The sequence below is a fragment of the Xylaria bambusicola genome (assembly GCF_022495145.1).
Source record: "Xylaria bambusicola strain CBS 139988 unplaced genomic scaffold F5B22scaffold_13, whole genome shotgun sequence".
Lineage (NCBI taxonomy): Eukaryota > Fungi > Ascomycota > Sordariomycetes > Xylariales > Xylariaceae > Xylaria > Xylaria bambusicola.
This window is the reverse complement of record NW_025953566.1, coordinates 549,788-567,926: the sequence shown is the minus strand read 5'-3', so window position 1 is coordinate 567,926 and position 18,139 is coordinate 549,788. Positions and strand designations below refer to the sequence as shown.

The following is an 18,139-nucleotide window of genomic DNA, read 5'->3' as shown; positions in this document are numbered from 1 at the left end:
GACTTGGCACGCTATTTATAGTTGGCTCAGCAATTGAGAGGTTGCGTGTTATGGGGCTACACCCTGCAACCAACCCAAACATGTTCAAAACGAACAGTTTCCCTATCGCAGCCTGTAAGCAACTTACTTAAGTCTCTTCGGGCTTTCAGGGGCTTTGCATCCTTGCAATCACGTTGGGCCTCCAAACATGTCGGACATCATCAACCTCATCTGCCACATTATATCGTATCCATCATGAGTGAATGTTCTACGACACGATTGAAATGGCTGCTCAATCATTTTGGGGAGCGGTCCGCCGCTTTTTGACACCCAGGTTCAAGAAAACTCGGGATTGGAAGCGCATATGCTTGATAGTGTCGTTCTGCGCTGCAGCAGCTTCGTTCATCGGGTTAGAAGCGTCCATCCTCATCGAACTGAACGAAGTATCATACACTTGGAAAAGCTTCGCTTTCGCCGACGAGTTCCACGAGCTTGTCCATTCCAACTCAACCATCTTCATCGGCGCTTCCGTCTCTTTGTTCGTGCTTGTTATAGTGCAAGCCGCTTACTTCTACCTCATCTGGCCCGGATACGACCGCACTATCTTGAGAACCTGTGCTATTCTAGTATTTGTTCCTGTCAATCTAGCGCTAGCTTGGATTCAATCCACATCTCTTGAGGGCATATTCTCCGCACAGATTGATCCCAGCAAGTCTGCACATCATCCGGCTGGGATTACGAACGAAAAGATACAGGAGCGCTATGACCATTTGGCCAGAGGAATGAGAAGAATCAGGTGGTTTTCTCCCGTCGTCTCCATATTCCTGACGCTCGTGCAATGTGGAACAGTTGCCTTCTGGCTCTGGCTCCTTCCATCTCGTAATCGGTTGCCGAACCGCTATGAACCAGTCATAACTGCAAAGGGACATTTTTGGACGGCAAAGCGTGCACCAGAGAGTATCGAGTTATCAATCATACCGACGCCGGAATCCGCGGGTCATTTAGAAGCAATTTTCCGGGAGCATGAGAACGCGCGGGTTCATAACATCCTCACTGTAAGTCCTTGCCCCCTTAGGTACGCGTGCTTATTTCTTGATTCTATTAACACCTATATAATAGTCAGGAGCAGCCCCTCCTTCAGCGACCAGAAGACGACGTGCTGGTAGGTCCCTTAGGGCACCGCAGAGGAGTGGCACTGGCCCTGAGCTGGCACCAGAGGCGCGATATTGGCTGCTCAGCAATGCGGAAGATGGCTTGAAAGGCTGGGTCATCGGGATGGCGATATTCATCATATTCGGTTTCGGTTTCGAACTACCGACGTACGCCATCCTTCGGGAAAACAAACTCAGATGCCCATGGTACGTAGCATAAAGAAGCTTCCAATCCACGCCGCTGATAACATGACCATTATAGGCACTGCCACGTCAAAGTTTATCACCCTGTAGTCTTTACCGTATGGTTGACAGCATTCATGCTGCTACTGGTATATAGAGTCCCTCTAGACTATCGGCTTCTGAAGTCCATCCGTGTTGACATTTTACTCCTTGTCACGCTCTGCATGTGCTGGGCCTTTTGGCTAGTAGTGCATGTGCCACGATACACCTACCCGAACCAGGCCGAACGTAACTACATAGCATCCTTAAAAGATACACCACTACAGCATCTTTATGAGGTCGCGAACATTTTACAAACTACAGAAACTGCTTTAGGTACAATGTTAGGTTTCGGGCTTGTCGGGTTGATTGTGTACTGGCTCTACGGTGATCTTTCGGGTCGCTTGTATTTCATATAACAATGTGGATTCAGTTTCATCTGGTTCCCTCGCTGTTTTAAGGACAAGAAGATGATTTTGGATACTCGGACAGGAAGGGTCTCGGATGGAAGCCGTGACAGTGCTTTTATTCCATCAGCTTTATATGCTGGATAAGCTACGAGAGAAAAAATGGAGTACAGCGACTGGTTGAATCCCCGCCCTTTCCAGGATGACGCTGGATTCATTGGTAAAGTATTTGCCGCGAAGATCCGGGAGTCAGGACTTGAGGAGGTTATATGCCGTCTTGCAACCGAGATTTGGACCAAACAACACATGCAACAAGACCACCAGTTAAGTCGCAGCCAAGACGCTGTTCTCGACACGGATGAACTCTGGTTCGGCAAGCGCAAGGTCCTGTATCGACTTCGGATGCCAGATAATTCCCTCTGGATGGCTCGATTACATAACACGCTTTACAATAAGACCGCAGTGACGGACCACGCAACCCGTATGACAAACCAGATGCTCCTGTTTGAAAGCGAAGTAGCTACAATGCAGTTTGTAAGGGAGAATACTCAGATCCCTGTCCCCAAAGTCTACGGATACGATTTCACATATAAAAATGTGCTCGGCACGCCTTATATCTTCATGGAGTATATTGCCGGGAAGCCTTATCCCTTTCCCTTCAGTGAGAAAGGACGCATCAAGGACGCCGACTTGATCAAAATACAAACCCAGCTGACCAATTTCGCATGGCAGCTTTCAAAGTACCCGTTCGACAAAATCGGACAGCTTCGCTTTGGTGCCGGCGCAGAGGGAGGTGTAGCCATTGGACCCATCATTGATCGCAAAGAACGTCTCTATGGCCCTTTCACATCGTCGAGGGCATTTCGAGGGCATTCTACAGGCATCGCGCAAAGGCAGTGTATGAATTTGAAACACGCCAGCATCCATTACGTACAGGAGAAGACCCTTGTGTCAATGAGAGCGTAGAGTCAGCAGCGTTGCATGTCCTTGCCGCAGAGTATGCTGGTCAAGAACGTTTCGACTCCGGGCCTTTCTTCCTCCAGCATGCTGACATGCATTGGCAGAACCTACTGTTCGATGAACAGTGTACAATAGTAGGCGTAATTGACTGGGAATGGACGCAGACCGTCCCAGTGGATTCTTTCAAGTTGCTGCCCTGGAACGCTGCGTCCAAAATGCTACTATATCGAGCCGAGGACGTCGCTCGGCACGAGCAGAATTCAGTCCAACAGTTCAAGGCTCTATCGGCAGGCGTGGGAAGCGCTGTCATTGAACGAGATGTGTTGGAGGCTATGATTTCCTTTCAGGGGTCACTGCCTCAATCTATCGCTCGATACCTGGAAGAGTACAACTGGCCAGAAGTTCGGAGAAAGAATTATAATCAGCTAAAAGAACTGATCTCCAAATTGACCAGCAGTTTTCAACTCAGTAATGGGCGAGCGGAAGAGAGGAGCGCGCGCGATGGTCAAAAACCCGCGTCTTGTTGAAGAAATGACCAGTTTTCGTTGCGGTTGTGAGGAGGAGATACAAGACAGGGTTGGGAAAATGGAGAGGTGTCCAAAAACAGGGGGAATATTCAATGTACGAGAACGGACGATCAAGACTATTGATAATGATGACTTCTGGCAAGTTGTCTGATTCCTTGTCGCGCTATATAGCTATTCGCTCTTGGTTCAATTAGTCTTGTTCAACTTGCTGTTTGTGATTGCTCCCAGGCATCAGTGATAGAGGGCTCTAAGCATATTAGCTCGGGATACTAGGAGAATTATCTCGAAGAACTGTGATGCCGTAGTGATTTACGCTATGATAGACCTGTCCTATCTTCGGATCGTTGAGCTAGGGCAAATTCTCACTGTAATAACATAAGATTGGGTAGGTGCAAGGGGTAGACCGGATTGAGCAAGGGGATTCCTTCTAGATCCCGAGGGAACCTGGAAGCTATAAGATGTTGAGAACAATACACAGGGACATCGAGAGTGTGCAACATGTTGAAGCGGAAATAACAGGCAGCAGTAATTACTTCTAGCGCACGACCAACCGTATGCTTGCATTCCTCCACGATCCTGCAGTCTCGCCTCTGCCTCGTCCACTTGGCGTAGTTCACCACCCCAGAACTCAAAGCCTGGCGTCACAACCTCAGTTGAGAATCAGTCAGTTGCCCCAAGGCAACCTCTCAAAACGTCTCTGCTCAAGACCTTATCTGAACGTGTCCTCACAAACTCCCGACTCTCCCTCAACACACACAGGACCGTAACCAGAATGAATGCGGCGGGGCTGCTGGCTAGATCAGCTCTGATCCGGGCAAGTGTTCTCAGACAGCTCAACGAAACTCCCTTTCTAGAAGCAATCACCGGCACCACATACCTGTCATGCTTCTCTATAGGGACAGAGATGGACGCAGGAGTCTGATCTGACGTGTTCTTGGCATTCATGATGTATAGCTGCAGCTTTACCTGCCCGCTTTAACTTTCAGCATCAGACTAACCTCTTCCAAATAGATACCGGATGTCGAATGGAAAGCAGCAAGTCTTGTTGGATTAGTGACGAGGTACAGTCACATAAAATAACCCTGAGAGCGCAGGTGTCAAGAAAGCAATTGCAATGTACACATGGTGGCTACGTAGGAGGTCTTGTTGGCCGGAACCTGGTAACCTTTCGCGCACGAGGCTGCGTGTATGGAGATAGATTCATTGAGCTTCACATATTGTACCTGACCTTCTATATCTACCTTGACAACAACCTACTGCATTCAATTCACCGGGAGTTACAGGTGACTATCACCCTCTACGTCGTCATGAAGAGAGATACTTGTTAGTTACTAGGTCTTCTTCGTTAATTAAACCTAGACTACTTAATAAACGTTTAAAGACTACATCTTCCATCTAGAAGTGTGACGCAAACTTAGTTTAGTGTGGTATCCGAACTTGGGGTGTATATGGCACAAGAACCGTCGGGCCAAAATCCTGTCGCAACATTGTATCCCTGTTGACTCCAAATCTCAAGGCATCCACTTCAGCTTCCTCATCTATCCCAAATTGATACGAGCGCGATTCACAGACGTCATATCGATCTCCCTTGACAAGGAATGCAATAAACCCCCTATGTGTGATGAGGACAATATTGTTGTATTCTTTGGAGAGCTCTTTTAAGCGGCGTCGAACTGTCTCAGCGCGTATTGTTGCACCCTCAATGGTATGCGGTGGATGATCCCATTCTTCAGGACATTCCGAGAAGTTCAGATCTGGAAACTTTGTCGAAATCTCAGCCCGAGAGATACCTTTGTTGCAAATCGCGTCGTGAGCTTCGCGCAGGTCGGGCCAGATCTGTACCTTCGTCTCGTTAGGCGCTGAGGCAATCGACGGGAAGGCATTCATAGCGGTCTGGATGGTACGTGTCATGGGCGAGATGACGATGAGGTCTGGGACGGCCGGGATCTTGATCTGCTGGGTAGCCTCATGGCCTGCATCCGTTAAGGGTGGGTCGCGATAGGGGTAGCTGCGATCAACGTTATGGAGGGCTTGTCCGTGGCGGATGATATGGATAAGGGGACTGGTAGTAGGTTCTATTGATCATGAGCGATTGTAAGCATTGACATGAGGTATCCTTACCCATTCTCGAGCATTCAGTTGCGGTAAAGGTGCTTTCGTAAGACGGCGCGTCCTGAGATTCGCAAGTGGGATCCATTTCAGCAGAAAGCCGACTTTGGTTGAGGTTTAGGAGCAAGATGAAAACGGGGAGATAGCCTGCAGCGCTTAGCTAGGCGGGCCAGACGGCAATTGTATAGTTGGTGTTGGTGTTATGTGACTAGTGCAGTAGTTAATGCAGTAGCTATTGTTGAGTATGTGATGTTGGATTATGAGCACCTGTATATAGTGTCCTATACTTACAATAAGTCAGCTACTGTGGCTAGAATAACTGCAGTAGCTTATACCAAGCCTAGTTGTATAGATATAAAACAATTATTTATTAAAGGATTAGCTAATAGGCCCAGGGTATCCCGGGAAGGGGTAGAAAGAAGGGGGTAGCCTAAGTAGAAGCGGCATCGTTTGGGGTAGGAGGAACAACGTATCCCGAATGGGTTCGGCCATTCCATTTCTCTCAATACGGTACCTAAGTGGGATCGACGCGCCGATGGCAAAACGGAGGCCCGGCGGCTACAAGGAGGGGCGAGACCGCCGCACCGCCACGATGAGTCAGCAGACGCCTTCGTACCGAGTTATCAGTATTGCGGTTCAATTCTCCTCTACAATTCTACTTTCTGATCTGAAGGAAGGGTCACTAGTAGGATTTCCGAGTTATTCTCAAAGGAACCTGACAATGCCAAAAGACCAAGACGATTCTTTAGGTGGATGGACCCGTCCACCGCACGACTTCTCGCTGTTTGGAGAGTTGTATTCCGAATATACTGCTGAGCCGGACTCAAATGGAGTGAGTGATACTGAGAGCAAGAGGCATGCAATGCTGCCGTATACGGAGGCTGCAAATCGAACAGCTACCCGAAACTACAAAGGTCCCGCGTTAGTATATAGCTCTAGAGTCGCCTGCATGCCGCCGACAATTGTCGCCGAGATCTCGACTGAGCTCGAGGAAGCCACCGGTAACATACACGGGTACATGATAGGCCGAGGGCAAATTTCCAGCACCTTGAGTAGAGCTGATCTGGCAACCAGTATCCCATGCTATGGAGGTCAATGCCTAGCCGAGATTCCTTTTAACTATGCCCTTCCAACGCTTGGGAAAAAGCAAAGCTTGGCCAGTTCATATTGCACGCCGCAAGAAACCGACGTGTCCGTTTGGACCTCTTCGTGGAAGGTTGGTATGCGAGATTGGATAACAACCGCTAGTGTATTTCTCGTATTCAGTTCAAACATGCACAGTGAGCAATGGGAGTTATCGAATTCAAGCTCGCTTACCCTACCATTACTCGCTATTGAGGAAGAATAGGCTTCCTACAACCTCGGGTCCAACAATGTGGTAAATGCCACGCTCTGTTATCTGGTTTCAAACGTTATGCTCTCGAATGTGACAATGAGCACAAATAGGAATCTCAAGGAGCCAATTATTGGGCACGATGCCGATGCTACAGATACCAATGATCTCCGTCGCTTCTTAGGAGCAAATCCAACGATCCGAGATTTGAACGACAGAGGTATTTTAACCATAAAAGAGATATCCGATAGCGATGAACACGTTTTCAATGCCAGTAGCCTCGACACAGTACCCGACTTCCAATATGCTGCAAGTATTCTTGACTGGAGTGGATTGGCAACGATTGCCAACCAATCCTTTGCGGGTTGCGAAATATGTGAGGGAGACTTTCACGCGAGCTCAAGAGAATTCAAAAGAATATTTGCGGACTCCATTGCCAGTACCGGGCGAGCTTCTGTTGCTCTACAAGCTATCTACAGCGTTTTCATTCAGAGTATCCACGACCAACTGCTTGAATTTCTCTCGATCCCAATGACAGCCGAAGTGCTTCGCACTCAACTCAATATCATTCCAATTCGCCGTGTCGGTCTTGTCGCTGTTGCCATAATTGTTACAATCAACACAATATGCATTCTCGTTCTCACAGTTTTATACATTTTGTTTGTTCGCTACTCGGTAGTAGGTAGCTTCTGGCACGCCATCTCGCAGGTCGCTTCAGTTACAAGCTCCGCTGTTTTGTATCACGCCAATCAGAAAAACGACCATCACGTCTCTAACTATCTCGGCAATGATGATCGTCTCGTACGGCTTGTGAGATCCGACGATACTGGCATTGTCCGTATCGTCGAGGCGAAATAGTTCATACCTCAACCATGCAGTTTGGCTTCCCAGTATAACAGGTCTAATGACCTTTCACATGACTGGGTTTCATGTTTAGGGAGGGCTGCTGTTAGTTTTAGCTTCCATTGCCTCAAGATCTTAGTGTATGATTCTGCTCTGTGGTGGATCATTGTGCACCAGCCGAGAAGTCTGGCGCTTAGCAGTGATGAGCGAGTTGGACACACTTAACTGTTTTTCTAGTACCTTGCATACGAACGACATATCAATACTCGACTTTTATATGTTGGTTTCTTAATAGCTGCAGCACAGCTAACTAGGGCGCTTCATTCTTGCAACATATAACTGGCGGATAACAATCTGCCTTCTGCTTCCCCTCTTCTCTCTTTTATAATACACTGCTGCATCATCAGTGCTTCGTTTCTAACCCTACAAAATGACGATGAATGATTCCAAGATATAACGCCCTACCTTAACATCTCTCCAAGAGCTGGAATTAATGAAAGCCCTGGGCTCCGAGACACGCGAGTTGAAATACGTCATGTTCTATCATATTACCTCTGATGGCGATCTTTATTATGGGCAAATTTTAAGGCAGAGGAAGGACATCTCTCTTACTGACTATAGCCTAGCATTTGATTATGTTAGTGACGAGGAATCTTACTCTCAATCGCTGAAGGCACAATGTTTGGAATTGATTATTTGGAGGTTAGGGCTTCGTATTCAAGATCCGCCTAGCCTATCCAATGATACTAAGCTATAATGTCAGACGCGAGGCTATCACAACGATGTATAACTATCATTATACCCAAGAATTGTGTGTTACAACCTCTTCAACTCGATCCCAACTGATCGACCAATCTCATCACTTCATACATATGAGACCGTGACAGAGGTGCCAGAAATACCGGTGTTGGTGAGTACCGACCCAGAACTGCTCACTAAGTCGATGGTAACAGGAGAGTCCGAACTAGCTGAAACAGTTGCGCCGTTGATGACAGCAGTAGCACCAGTGAATGTGACGGTTCCAAAGTTAGCAAAGGGGACGAGGGAGTTTCCGGAGAGGAAATCTTCAACGATCCACTCGGCTGAAGCACCCTGAGATTCTGGGTCAGCTTCTTATTCATACAGTATCACAAATGAGTGGGGGCGACGAGGACTACTCACTTGTAGCCGGGTGCTCTGGCCAGAGAATGTGTGCGAGGCACTCCGGCCGCCAGAAGAGATTGTAGTCGTGCCGCCTGTGGCACTAGTCTTTGTGACAGTGACAGTCACAGAGTTGCCGGCCGTGACAGAGAATCCGGAGTACTCAATCAAAGCAGCCGGCAGGTATTCATACCAAGCCTAAAGGACTCATGTTATTAATGAGAGGAATCAGAGAATATGGTAGCTTCCATACCTCATACTCGTATGAGCTACCCTGGACACACCATAGAACACCAGTCTGAATCAAAGCAGAGTTGGAATATCCATCAATGCCAACCCACGCAGCGCCGCAATACTCCCTACTCGAGCTACCACCCGATGGGGGAGATGGTTTGGGAACCGTGAAGGTACCGCTGACCGCGGTCACACCCGAGGTCACGATGGCAGCACCACCCCAATTGCTCGACTGAACAGTTTGGGCAGTGATGTTTCCAAAGTTACCATCCTCGAAGGCCCTGAACCGGTCAGTCCGACGAGCAGCATTTCTAGCCTGGAGCTCTAGCTTGGCTCTCTCCATCAAAGGAGAGGCCAGGGCCATGCTGGCCAGCAGAGAGAGTGTGGTGAAGAACTTCATTATGGACAATATGAGGGTATCAAATAATGCGCCAATTATTAGAATACTAGACTATGGAGTAGATATGAGACTTCGGTACTGACCGTTAAGGCTGCCGAACACCAAGGATCTCGACAGAAACGGGGGATCTAAGGAAAGCTTTATAGTATTGAAGCTCCTCATAATTGTTTCTCCCCTGATGATAATGAATATGGTGTGGCAACCAAATTAGGCATGTGCAATGTGTCTTACGTCTAACAGCGATTCTGGTCACATTGCTAAAGGTTGCTACGCTTGTGTGGTGGGAAATGTTATCATGCCCTCTAGCTTTGAGGGCTTTATCAAATAGGCAAGTGTCAATCCCGAGCCTTACGGCCGGATTGTCTAGTATCTCCTAGGCCTTGCGGCGTATGCAGGACTTCAGATCTTGAGATAAAACACGGAAGTGTTAAGATTGTAGTGCCATGCCTAGAAAGCATACAACTTAAAGTAGAGTAGTTCCTAACTATAGTCACCATGTAAAGAAGGATAATCAGTCCAGTTGAGGCTATGAACGTGTCCGAGGTTGCTCAAGTTCCAATAGCACCTAGCATTCTGATATCTGTGAAGTGCATGCCCCTTATCAGCTATCTAATCACATGTCAGAATCGGCACAAGGATTCAAAGAGATCGGGGTTTGTTCCTAATGTGGCGTCGCAAGAGACAATGCTTAATGATCTTGTGGTATGATCCTGTGGTCTGGGTTGCAGGACGGCCCTCACCTATCTTTCCCAAAGAGATGATCGGCAGCGTAAGATCATCATTATCTTCAGTAAGCGCGGGAGCTGTCTCGGAACATCCTTCTAAAATGGACGGCCTTCTTTCATAATACATACCAAAGACTACGACATATTCACCCAATTCCTAGGTTTCTGCTTAGACGGTCAACTTGCACTCTGATTGTGAGAAGAAGAAAGATCTAGAAGTATCGCAAGATTGGCAGCGTCGGATTTAGGGGGATTAAAGCCAGAGAGATACAGGGGAAGCTGCAGGGCAGTTGTGCTCACGAGCTCATGATGCCCTGTTCATTGACAATAGATTATATGCTCTTGCTAGATACTGAATAATAGACAGTACCAGTGTCCCAATCTTCTAGCGTAATACCTACAAGCCTGCTGGTAGAATTTCGCTGTGAGATGCAAGTGGACAAATCCGGGCTCATAACGATAATACAACCCCATAATCAAGTTTACCCCGGCTCTCTTTCTACGACCTTCCTTATCTAGCTGGATATACACGTAACCCCTGATTTCAGCTTAGCATCGTATTGGACAAGAAGAAGAGTTGAAATATCTCACGACGAGTGGCGACATAATGATGTATGTTCGGAAGTGTTCATCTATTTGACGACCGCTCGCCGAACAAATCGCTTTGCTGTTAGATGAGCGTGGGAGCTTATCAGCGTTGTCTGTGGGACTCAGAGGATGAAATACTTGAATCAAAACATGACTTGTCTAAGCCGAGGAAAGTCGCAATTGATAAGCATTTTCATTATATTCTTCTAGCATTCATGCGGGATAGAAAAGAAAGGATGCTGAGATGTTACAGCGCAGTACCAAGCACTTAGCCATGCCGCTGGTTACCGGAACGTGGGCACTCGCTACGCATCAAGTGCCGTCTCGGCTTCCTTGGCGTGCTGATGAATGCGCCATACCCCACGGTGTTAGACTTGGCAGTCATCACGCTTAAGTCCCTCATCAGCGATATGGCACTACATGATGCAGGTTTGGCTTGATATAAGTCCTACAATCTGGGGATGAGAGATTATCTCATCGGGACAGCTTTGGGGATAATATGCTTTACAAGATCATTATACCAGATGTTGTTACAATTGTTGTTGTCCTTCCGCCAAAAAAAAAATGGCGCCCACGTCCACTGCCATCAGAGAGGCTACCTAGGTAGTTGACTCCAAAATTGCATGGCGTTGACGTAGTGTCATCTGAGCTGCACCATGCCTCGGCCCCGTATTCTTTCAGTAAGTATACAAATGTCTATCAATCGTTGAGATTGGAACCTATTGAATCATTATATTTATTTCAAGTATGTCTCAAGCAAGGCACTCCTATAAGCCCTCATATTCAGAACAATTCTCCATTGATTCCTTGTCATACTTTGACCGGAAAGCTTAGCATGTTCGCCTCAAATGTCACTCTAGGAGGCTAACTATTGGAAAATTAGACGAGGCCTTGATACACCCATTCTTCCAATCTCCATGACCCTGGGAGATTGTGGATGTGTCTAATTTTGACGAGCAGTAAATTACCCTACACAGCACAGCTGCAACCTAAAAGCTTCATTGAGGGCATACGACCTTCCTTACAGCACCTAGTTTATAGCCAAGGAACTTGGCGAGGTCGTAGCTCTATCGCGTTCAGCCCTATCCATCCCGCCATTCTGGAACTCAAATCTTGGCTCTCTTGGCATCTGGCAGATGGGAGATAGTAGTACCAGGACGATGAACGAGAAAGTCAATCGCAGTCAAACAAGTCTTGATTACACCGATAAAGGGGAGCTTGGTCAGTGAAATAGCATGCCTGGATTACGATATAATTACACGGTCGCTGATCGCATGCCTAGTCCTTTGACTTGTCAAAATACTTACATTCGTAACGTTTGGCACTGTGTATGGGCTATAGCTTGACATGGTCGTCAATCGCAGACGTGGTGACCTACAACAGTCTGCATTACCTACTCTTACCTTGTGTCCTTAACTCTATGATACTACCGTACAAGACTCCTGTGATCGAAACAGCAAGACAGTGCGAGCCAAGTGCTAATATCTGCAAGCTCATTCGATAAGAGGATTTCGAGATTAAGTCTTGAATTTCTAGTTGACGATAAGAAAGAGATACCTCACAGCGTAATTAGCCTTGTAGACTGGTTTTACTTTTAGGGTTTAATGAGCAACGAAAGACAATTTACGAGTCATTGTTAAGAAAGGCTAGTTTGGGCCTTGAGTTGTGATTAGTCAACTGGCTGAACCCCGCACTTGTAGGTTGCACTGAGACGAATCTGGTTACCTGCGAAACACGGACTCTATCGCAATACCTAGTACAGATGAACTAAGATCATTATGAAGAGCGGAAAATTACCCATCAGCATTGAGGATGAGGTCAGTTATCGCGAATAGCGTGATAGTGCAGAGTAGATGCTGACTTTCTAGCGCGCACGTTTGCGCCGCAATCAACGCAATTCTCGAGCCAGAAAACAGGCATATGTACAGGACCTCGAGCAGCGCTGGAATGAATGTGTTAGGTTAGGCGTGCAAGCTACCATTGAGATGCAAAGAGAGTCTCAGAAGATCCAAGATGAGAATAAACTTCTCCGCCGTTTGTTGCACAGGCAAGGGTTGGATGATGTGGCTATAGAGGCGGCGATGGTTACTCTCCTAGCTCAGGAGAGTAAGGCCCAGCCAGCTCATTCTCCGATGTGTCCGATACAGACCGTTGACAATCATTCTGGCAAACAGCAATCTGGAGCCGAAGAGTTACCTCAAGCTGAAGTGCCTTCGGATGCACAGGCCGACGCATATCAGGGATTGAATATCGACGAGTGGCTGACGGATCTTTGCAACATCAAAGATGCTTTCGTTAGCGATGTGTTTGTATGTGTTCTCTCTAAGCTTTACTTTCGCAATTGCAGCTGATAGATGCAGGATGGAGACCAGCATTCTTAGCTTATCAGCATTCACCAAGAGCTTTCACGAACTTAGGCATCGGTCTGCAACATGATAGGGGTTTCACCAATTTAGATGAAAAAAAAAAAAAGAACAAACAGACTACATGTGATTGAGACTTATATTGTACTCTCACTACGATTGAATTCTAGTTTTATTTCTGTGAATATGCTTCATTCATTATTTTAAGCCGAGACGTGGCGAAGACACCTAAGATGAGCCTCTAGATGCAGTGGCAAGTATAAGTGTGCAACGGTGCTGCAACCCCAAAATGTTCCAAAATCATTACTGACACAGTTCCATGGCTACACGATGAGACTAGAAAGGCTTTGACACGGTAAATAAATTCAGCTTATACACGTGTGACGGGCTTGCATTCGCATCGACCTATTTTACCTGGTGACTCACTGAATGCATTTTACTGGACAATGATAGCTGTGATTTTCCGAATTGGGACATATAGGTCGCCTTATTGTGGGCAATACTGTCACCGCGAGATGTTCATTGGTCAGCGATGATCTACGGTGGTCAAGTTTACGCTTCTAAACATGCTTCTTCGAGAGAACGATATGAGCGTAGTTCTAGAGATTTGAATACTTAATCTGCTGGTCTTTCATACCTTCCTACGAGTTACATATTTCAATGCACCCTCACTTCTGCATGTTTTTTTTTACGTTTGTCTTTCTCTTCATCTCAATCACAGCACTGACAAGATGACCCAAAAGACGACTGCCTCCCAGTTACACTGTTCGACAGATTCGTCTACGCTTCAAGAGGAAGCACGAGAAGAGGGTGTTCCTTTACCACCACCTGATGGAGGATACGGCTGGTTTTGTGTATTAGCGCAATTCTTGATCAACGGCTTTACTTGGGGCGTGGTGGCAGTGAGCTCATATATACCCACGATCTACATCGTAACTGCTGATATAAGATACAGAGCTACGGCGTATATCTCGCCCATTACCTCTCGCACGATCTATTTCCTGAAGCTAGACCACTCGATTATGCATTTATCGGAGGCTTCAATTTTGCCTTTGCGCTTCTAGTTGCTCCTCTAGCGACACCACTCGTACGGATATATGGTGTGAGAACGCCTATGTTCTTCGGTATTCTCTTTCTCGCGGCAGGATTCATTTCGGCATCATATGCTACCGAAGTATGGCATCTATACTTATCGCAGGGGGTATGTGTGGGCGTCGGGGTCGGCCTTGTATACATCCCAGCCACTTCAGTTATCCCTCAATGGTTCTCTAAGAAGCGCAGTTTGGCGAATGGAATTTGCGCATCCGGATCGGGAATAGGTGGCCTCATCATCTCCTTTTCAACTCAAGGATTGCTAGATACTGTCGGTCTAGCGTGGTCACTGCGAATAACCGCTGTGATAGTTTTTGTCGTCAACGTGATCGCAACGCTGCTGATGCGATCCCGGAATGAGGTTATCAAACCAGACCTAGATATCTTCAACTTCCGCCTTCTCGTCTCCTACCAAGTGAAGTTGTTGTTAGGATGGTCTTTCATTCTCATGTTTGGCTATATCACCTTGTCGTTTTCATTGTCCGATTATGCGTTGGCCATTGGTAGATCGCACGAAGACTCAGCAAGGGTAGTCGCAATTCTCAATCTTGGTACTGCAATAGGACGACCGTTCATAGGTTTATTGAGCGACCGATGTGGCCGGGTTGAAGTGGCTGCGATTGCTACCTTCAGCTGCGGTGTACTTGTATTTAGCCTTTGGCTACCGAGTACCAACTACTACGTGCTGATTGCATTCTCTTTGATAAGCGGATCCATACTGGGCATCTTCTGGGTGGTAGGTTCTCTGAATACGTGCTTCTGATCCTGGCTAATAGACACAAAGGCTATTGCACCACTCGCGGCGGATATTGTTGGCTTGAAACAGCTTCCTTCATTCCTAAATACTGTATGGTTTTCTGTAGTACTGCCATGTTCTTGTAAGTTGCTTTTATCTCTAGATTAGTGCTATAGTAACATATTTCAAAGTTGCCGAGGTCATCGCACTTGAACTTAGATGTCAAGATTTGGGGCTACGGTCCTATATTTACGCCCAGGTATTTGCCGGATCCTCTTATATCCTGGCAAGTCTGCTCTTGTTCGAGCTTTGGAGATCACGCAGAGCAGGGAATAGCTCAGAATAGCTCTGCTGGTCATACCAATATGTTCCAGTTACAAACCAGACTACCGGCTACAGTCTCAAAAAACGTTGTAAGCTTTCAGTCATTCAGGATATAGGGATCAAAGGCAAGGAAACTGAGTGTGGACAGCAGGAACGAGTCTGAACGCCCTCGCTCCTGACCTTCTAGACTTCGCGCAACAATGAGAGTCTCAATGTATACGTCGTATCTTGTTCATGACATAGTGAATATGGAAGTATCCCCAAATGGTGTCCTAGAAAGCGCAAAATACCAAAATAAAGGTGTCTACTTAGTAGCCTGTAAGTTTCGGACGCTCAGTTAGTTATGAGTGATGCATGTTGGTAAGCACAGCTGCGCTAAGAGACTGCCTGGAGGATAATAATGGTATGTCTTTGTGATGATGGGATAGTATGTTGTATCAAAGACTGGGAAACTCTGATTTGCTTTGAACACTTTCAAAGACAATAGATGGGGCAGAAAGTACTCCTTGATACCAGATACTTTAAATTGCAAGTCCATAGCTGGACAAGTTCTGTCCCAGAATTACATATTCATGTGCCTCAAGCTGCGGACATACTGTCATCTACGAGGCATTAATCATACTCGTTAAACTGGTAGTCGCGCGAGAAGCTCAAAGTCTTACAAAACAACTTGAGATCGGGAATTATGTAACCCAGTCGGACTTCCAAAGTAAACAACTTAAACCTGAGTATCACAGCAACAATACTACCCCAACCCCCAAACCTGGGCAACCACGTTGTTTACTACGCGTGCCAATCAGCATTACTCTCTTCGGTTACCGGTTACCAGGACTAGATAACGTTCCTGCCTGTTTCTGTGTCCCAACCCAGATTGCTACCCGGACCACGAATATCAACAATTTCTGATTTCTCCATCTCACCCACAACTTGCCTCTCTCACTTCGCTCTCATTCAGAACCCATCTAAACACAAATCTTTCCTCTGCTCCATCAAATCCAGTATCAAACCCAACAGTCGTCTTGCACCACCCTCGTCGTCAACATGCCTGCTGGTACCGATACCGACTCTCAATTCCGCTTCCTCATCTCTTGCATCCGCCACTCTAGTGCGGGCAAGGTAAGCATAAATCCATCATATCCTTTCCGTCCATCAAAAGCCTTGATTGACTAATATGCTAATTTTCGAAGGTCGACTTTGAGGAAGTCCGCAAGGAATGCGACATCATCAGCAAGGGTGCTGCGTAAGCTCATTTTCCCCTTCTCCCATCTGCTCGTTGTCTGAATGATCTAAGTCTAACTTCCCATCCCCATATAGTGCAAAACGATATGAGCGCCTCATGAAGGCCCACGGCATCGCCCCCAACAGCGCCGCCAACGGTGTCAAAAAGGAGGATAAGGACCCTGAGACTCCAAAGAAGGCCAAGTCTCGTGCCACCAAGAAGCGCAAGCTTCAAGAGGTCGACGAGGACGAAACCGACGTTGAAGAGCCTATCAAAGAGGAGGTTATCAAAGGTGAATTCAAACATGAAGATGCAATCGTGAAAACCGAATGTCCAAATAACCACCTATCGAGCGCTACACCTCTGTATCATGTACCATCCCATTCTGAATCCACTTCACCTTCCACGAACATCCAAACCGACGACGATGACGAGGTCCTTTTCGTGTCAGCAACGGAGAAGCAATTAACACCAATCCCACCAACCTATCTCAGCGATGATCGTCACTCCCACACGTACTCGCGCATGTCGGCAACTCCTGCTATACATTCCGTCGAGAGCGCAGCTAACATAGGTTTCCTTCAGCATCTCGCCGCTCCATCCTCGCAGTCACCAACGCCACCAATGGAGACGATGAGATCATCTGATTCCTTCTCTTATGGATACACGCCTACCACATGGATGTTTCCCCATGAGAGTCATGGCTACCTGTAGCACCTCCCGCCGCTCATCGTACTTCACTTATGATGGAAAGATCATACTATTTCTGTCACCCAGGGTACGCTTATCGCCTCACAAATCTTCAATCAATGCATCTACTAACGAATGGGCTTAGGTATGGTGTCACCGCAAGGTTTAAGGCTAAAGGTCAAGGGTGTTTTTCTGCATACAATGGTTTGGAGGGTGAGGGATAAGTTATGATACGATGACGCATCGCTTCTCATATGGACTTGGAGACACAATGTCTCGATCTTCGATGCCGACACTATGTGTCTAGGTTATGATACAGTCTTGAATGATGGTCATCTAAATGAAGTCGTGATTTATTGCATAGGTACTCCTTCGCTGTCTGTAATGTGACTGCATTTTTAGCCGTCGTGAGTGACTTAAGTTTTAATGGACTAACGCTCACGGCCGGTGCCATTTCCGACACGCCACCAACACACCTATCTTTCATGACAGCCTAATCCCCGTACATTATTACGTCGCTCGATTTCAAAAGATCCTATTATTCCAGTAAGGCAGCTAGCTCTCTTTGCGTTCCTCATTACCGTCAGCAGTATATCGAATGTCGGAGCAGGCAAGGATCGGCTCGCAGAAATCTCTTGACAGAGTGGGCTGGGAGTGCATCATAGTAGGCATGAGATGCGTGTTCATGAAAAAGATACATCGTGGACCATTACATAGTGGCGCCTGTCCGACGAATTTCTTCTTAAGTGTGCTTCGAGCCATGACAGACCTACATAGGAGCAGGACCGCCGAAATAGCTAACCTGAACCACGTCAAAAATTTACTTTGGCCTGCTCAAAATATCATGACTAACAGTCAATCCACATGCATTGAGCTGTTTCCCTTACGCGATGGTGCAGCGCCCCAAGTACACAATTAGCCCAGTTGCACATGCACATGCACATGCATAGAACCCACGTAAAAGCTAACACAGGTTCGGCGAAGCTGATCCTCACGACTACAATCATGTGCATCCTCTCGAATTTATTTTCATTGAGTACTTTCGATTACTGGTTTGCCTCTTCAGTTTTGTTTCATGCTAATGCAGCTTACACAAT

The 18,139-nt window shown here is 46.9% G+C and overlaps 9 protein-coding genes across 9 annotated transcripts; 7 read left to right on the top strand and 2 right to left on the bottom strand.

Moving 5' to 3' along the window:
• Positions 1 to 10: 10 nt before the first annotated feature.
• On the top strand, positions 11 to 2,291 carry F5B22DRAFT_80298 (uncharacterized protein). The gene is made up of 3 exons (XM_047980575.1): positions 11 to 1,034; positions 1,099 to 1,337; positions 1,393 to 2,291. Exons 1-3 carry the CDS (start codon positions 243 to 245, stop codon positions 1,769 to 1,771), a joined length of 1,410 nt encoding a protein of 469 aa, XP_047832406.1. The 5' UTR covers positions 11 to 242; the 3' UTR covers positions 1,772 to 2,291.
• F5B22DRAFT_645065 (uncharacterized protein) lies at positions 1,922 to 3,246 on the top strand (the record flags this gene model as incomplete). Its single annotated transcript, XM_047978525.1, has 2 exons — positions 1,922 to 2,689; positions 2,824 to 3,246. The coding sequence occupies 2 exons, from the start codon at positions 1,922 to 1,924 to the stop codon at positions 3,244 to 3,246; spliced, it is 1,191 nt and encodes a 396-aa protein (XP_047832405.1).
• A 1,324-nt stretch (positions 3,247 to 4,570) lies between these two features.
• On the bottom strand, positions 4,571 to 5,863 carry F5B22DRAFT_600689 (histidine phosphatase superfamily). The gene is made up of 3 exons (XM_047974549.1): positions 5,647 to 5,863; positions 5,368 to 5,563; positions 4,571 to 5,321 (listed from the first exon to the last, which is right to left on the bottom strand). Exons 2-3 carry the CDS (start codon positions 5,441 to 5,443, stop codon positions 4,666 to 4,668), a joined length of 732 nt encoding a protein of 243 aa, XP_047832404.1. The 5' UTR covers positions 5,444 to 5,563; positions 5,647 to 5,863; the 3' UTR covers positions 4,571 to 4,665.
• Positions 5,864 to 5,890: 27 nt separating this feature from the next.
• Positions 5,891 to 6,703, top strand: F5B22DRAFT_645063 (uncharacterized protein; the record flags this gene model as incomplete). Its single annotated transcript, XM_047978524.1, has 1 exon — positions 5,891 to 6,703. One exon carries the CDS (start codon positions 5,891 to 5,893, stop codon positions 6,701 to 6,703), a length of 813 nt encoding a protein of 270 aa, XP_047832403.1.
• An 84-nt stretch (positions 6,704 to 6,787) lies between these two features.
• F5B22DRAFT_645062 (uncharacterized protein) lies at positions 6,788 to 7,546 on the top strand (the record flags this gene model as incomplete). Its single annotated transcript, XM_047978523.1, has 1 exon — positions 6,788 to 7,546. One exon carries the CDS (start codon positions 6,788 to 6,790, stop codon positions 7,544 to 7,546), a length of 759 nt encoding a protein of 252 aa, XP_047832402.1.
• An 849-nt stretch (positions 7,547 to 8,395) lies between these two features.
• F5B22DRAFT_635378 (peptidase A4 family-domain-containing protein) lies at positions 8,396 to 9,305 on the bottom strand (the record flags this gene model as incomplete). The annotated part of the gene is made up of 3 exons (XM_047977128.1): positions 8,396 to 8,623; positions 8,693 to 8,869; positions 8,925 to 9,305. The coding sequence occupies 3 exons, from the start codon at positions 9,303 to 9,305 to the stop codon at positions 8,396 to 8,398; spliced, it is 786 nt and encodes a 261-aa protein (XP_047832401.1).
• Positions 9,306 to 12,366: 3,061 nt separating this feature from the next.
• F5B22DRAFT_600677 (uncharacterized protein) lies at positions 12,367 to 13,190 on the top strand. Its single transcript, XM_047974548.1, has 3 exons — positions 12,367 to 12,435; positions 12,487 to 12,927; positions 12,979 to 13,190. The coding sequence occupies exons 1-3, from the start codon at positions 12,397 to 12,399 to the stop codon at positions 12,997 to 12,999; spliced, it is 501 nt and encodes a 166-aa protein (XP_047832400.1). The 5' UTR covers positions 12,367 to 12,396; the 3' UTR covers positions 13,000 to 13,190.
• A 452-nt stretch (positions 13,191 to 13,642) lies between these two features.
• F5B22DRAFT_654193 (MFS transporter, MCP family, solute carrier family 16, member 6) lies at positions 13,643 to 15,155 on the top strand (the record flags this gene model as incomplete). The annotated part of the gene is made up of 4 exons (XM_047979783.1): positions 13,643 to 13,883; positions 13,937 to 14,809; positions 14,858 to 14,951; positions 15,001 to 15,155. The coding sequence occupies exons 1-4, from the start codon at positions 13,713 to 13,715 to the stop codon at positions 15,153 to 15,155; spliced, it is 1,293 nt and encodes a 430-aa protein (XP_047832399.1). The 5' UTR covers positions 13,643 to 13,712.
• A 1,019-nt stretch (positions 15,156 to 16,174) lies between these two features.
• Positions 16,175 to 17,066, top strand: F5B22DRAFT_654191 (uncharacterized protein; the record flags this gene model as incomplete). Its single annotated transcript, XM_047979782.1, has 3 exons — positions 16,175 to 16,249; positions 16,321 to 16,373; positions 16,448 to 17,066. The coding sequence occupies 3 exons, from the start codon at positions 16,175 to 16,177 to the stop codon at positions 17,064 to 17,066; spliced, it is 747 nt and encodes a 248-aa protein (XP_047832398.1).
• Between the last annotated feature and the right edge of the window lie 1,073 nt (positions 17,067 to 18,139).

Excerpts from the sequence above, each read along its gene's own strand:
- F5B22DRAFT_600689 (XM_047974549.1), bottom strand. The coding sequence starts at position 5,443 with ATGGATCCCACTTGCGAATCTCAGGACGCGCCGTCTTACGAAAGCACC. Across the intron at positions 5,322-5,367 it reads AACTGAATGCTCGAGAATGG|AACCTACTACCAGTCCCCTT; the intron begins GTAAGGATACCT and ends CATGATCAATAG.
- F5B22DRAFT_600677 (XM_047974548.1), top strand. The coding sequence starts at position 12,397 with ATGAAGAGCGGAAAATTACCCATCAGCATTGAGGATGAG. Across the intron at positions 12,436-12,486 it reads CCATCAGCATTGAGGATGAG|CGCGCACGTTTGCGCCGCAA; the intron begins GTCAGTTATCGC and ends CTGACTTTCTAG. Across the intron at positions 12,928-12,978 it reads CTTTCGTTAGCGATGTGTTT|GATGGAGACCAGCATTCTTA; the intron begins GTATGTGTTCTC and ends TGATAGATGCAG.
- F5B22DRAFT_80298 (XM_047980575.1), top strand. The coding sequence starts at position 243 with ATGTTCTACGACACGATTGAAATGGCTGCTCAATCATTTTGGGGAGCG. Across the intron at positions 1,035-1,098 it reads GGGTTCATAACATCCTCACT|TCAGGAGCAGCCCCTCCTTC; the intron begins GTAAGTCCTTGC and ends CCTATATAATAG. Across the intron at positions 1,338-1,392 it reads AACAAACTCAGATGCCCATG|GCACTGCCACGTCAAAGTTT; the intron begins GTACGTAGCATA and ends TGACCATTATAG.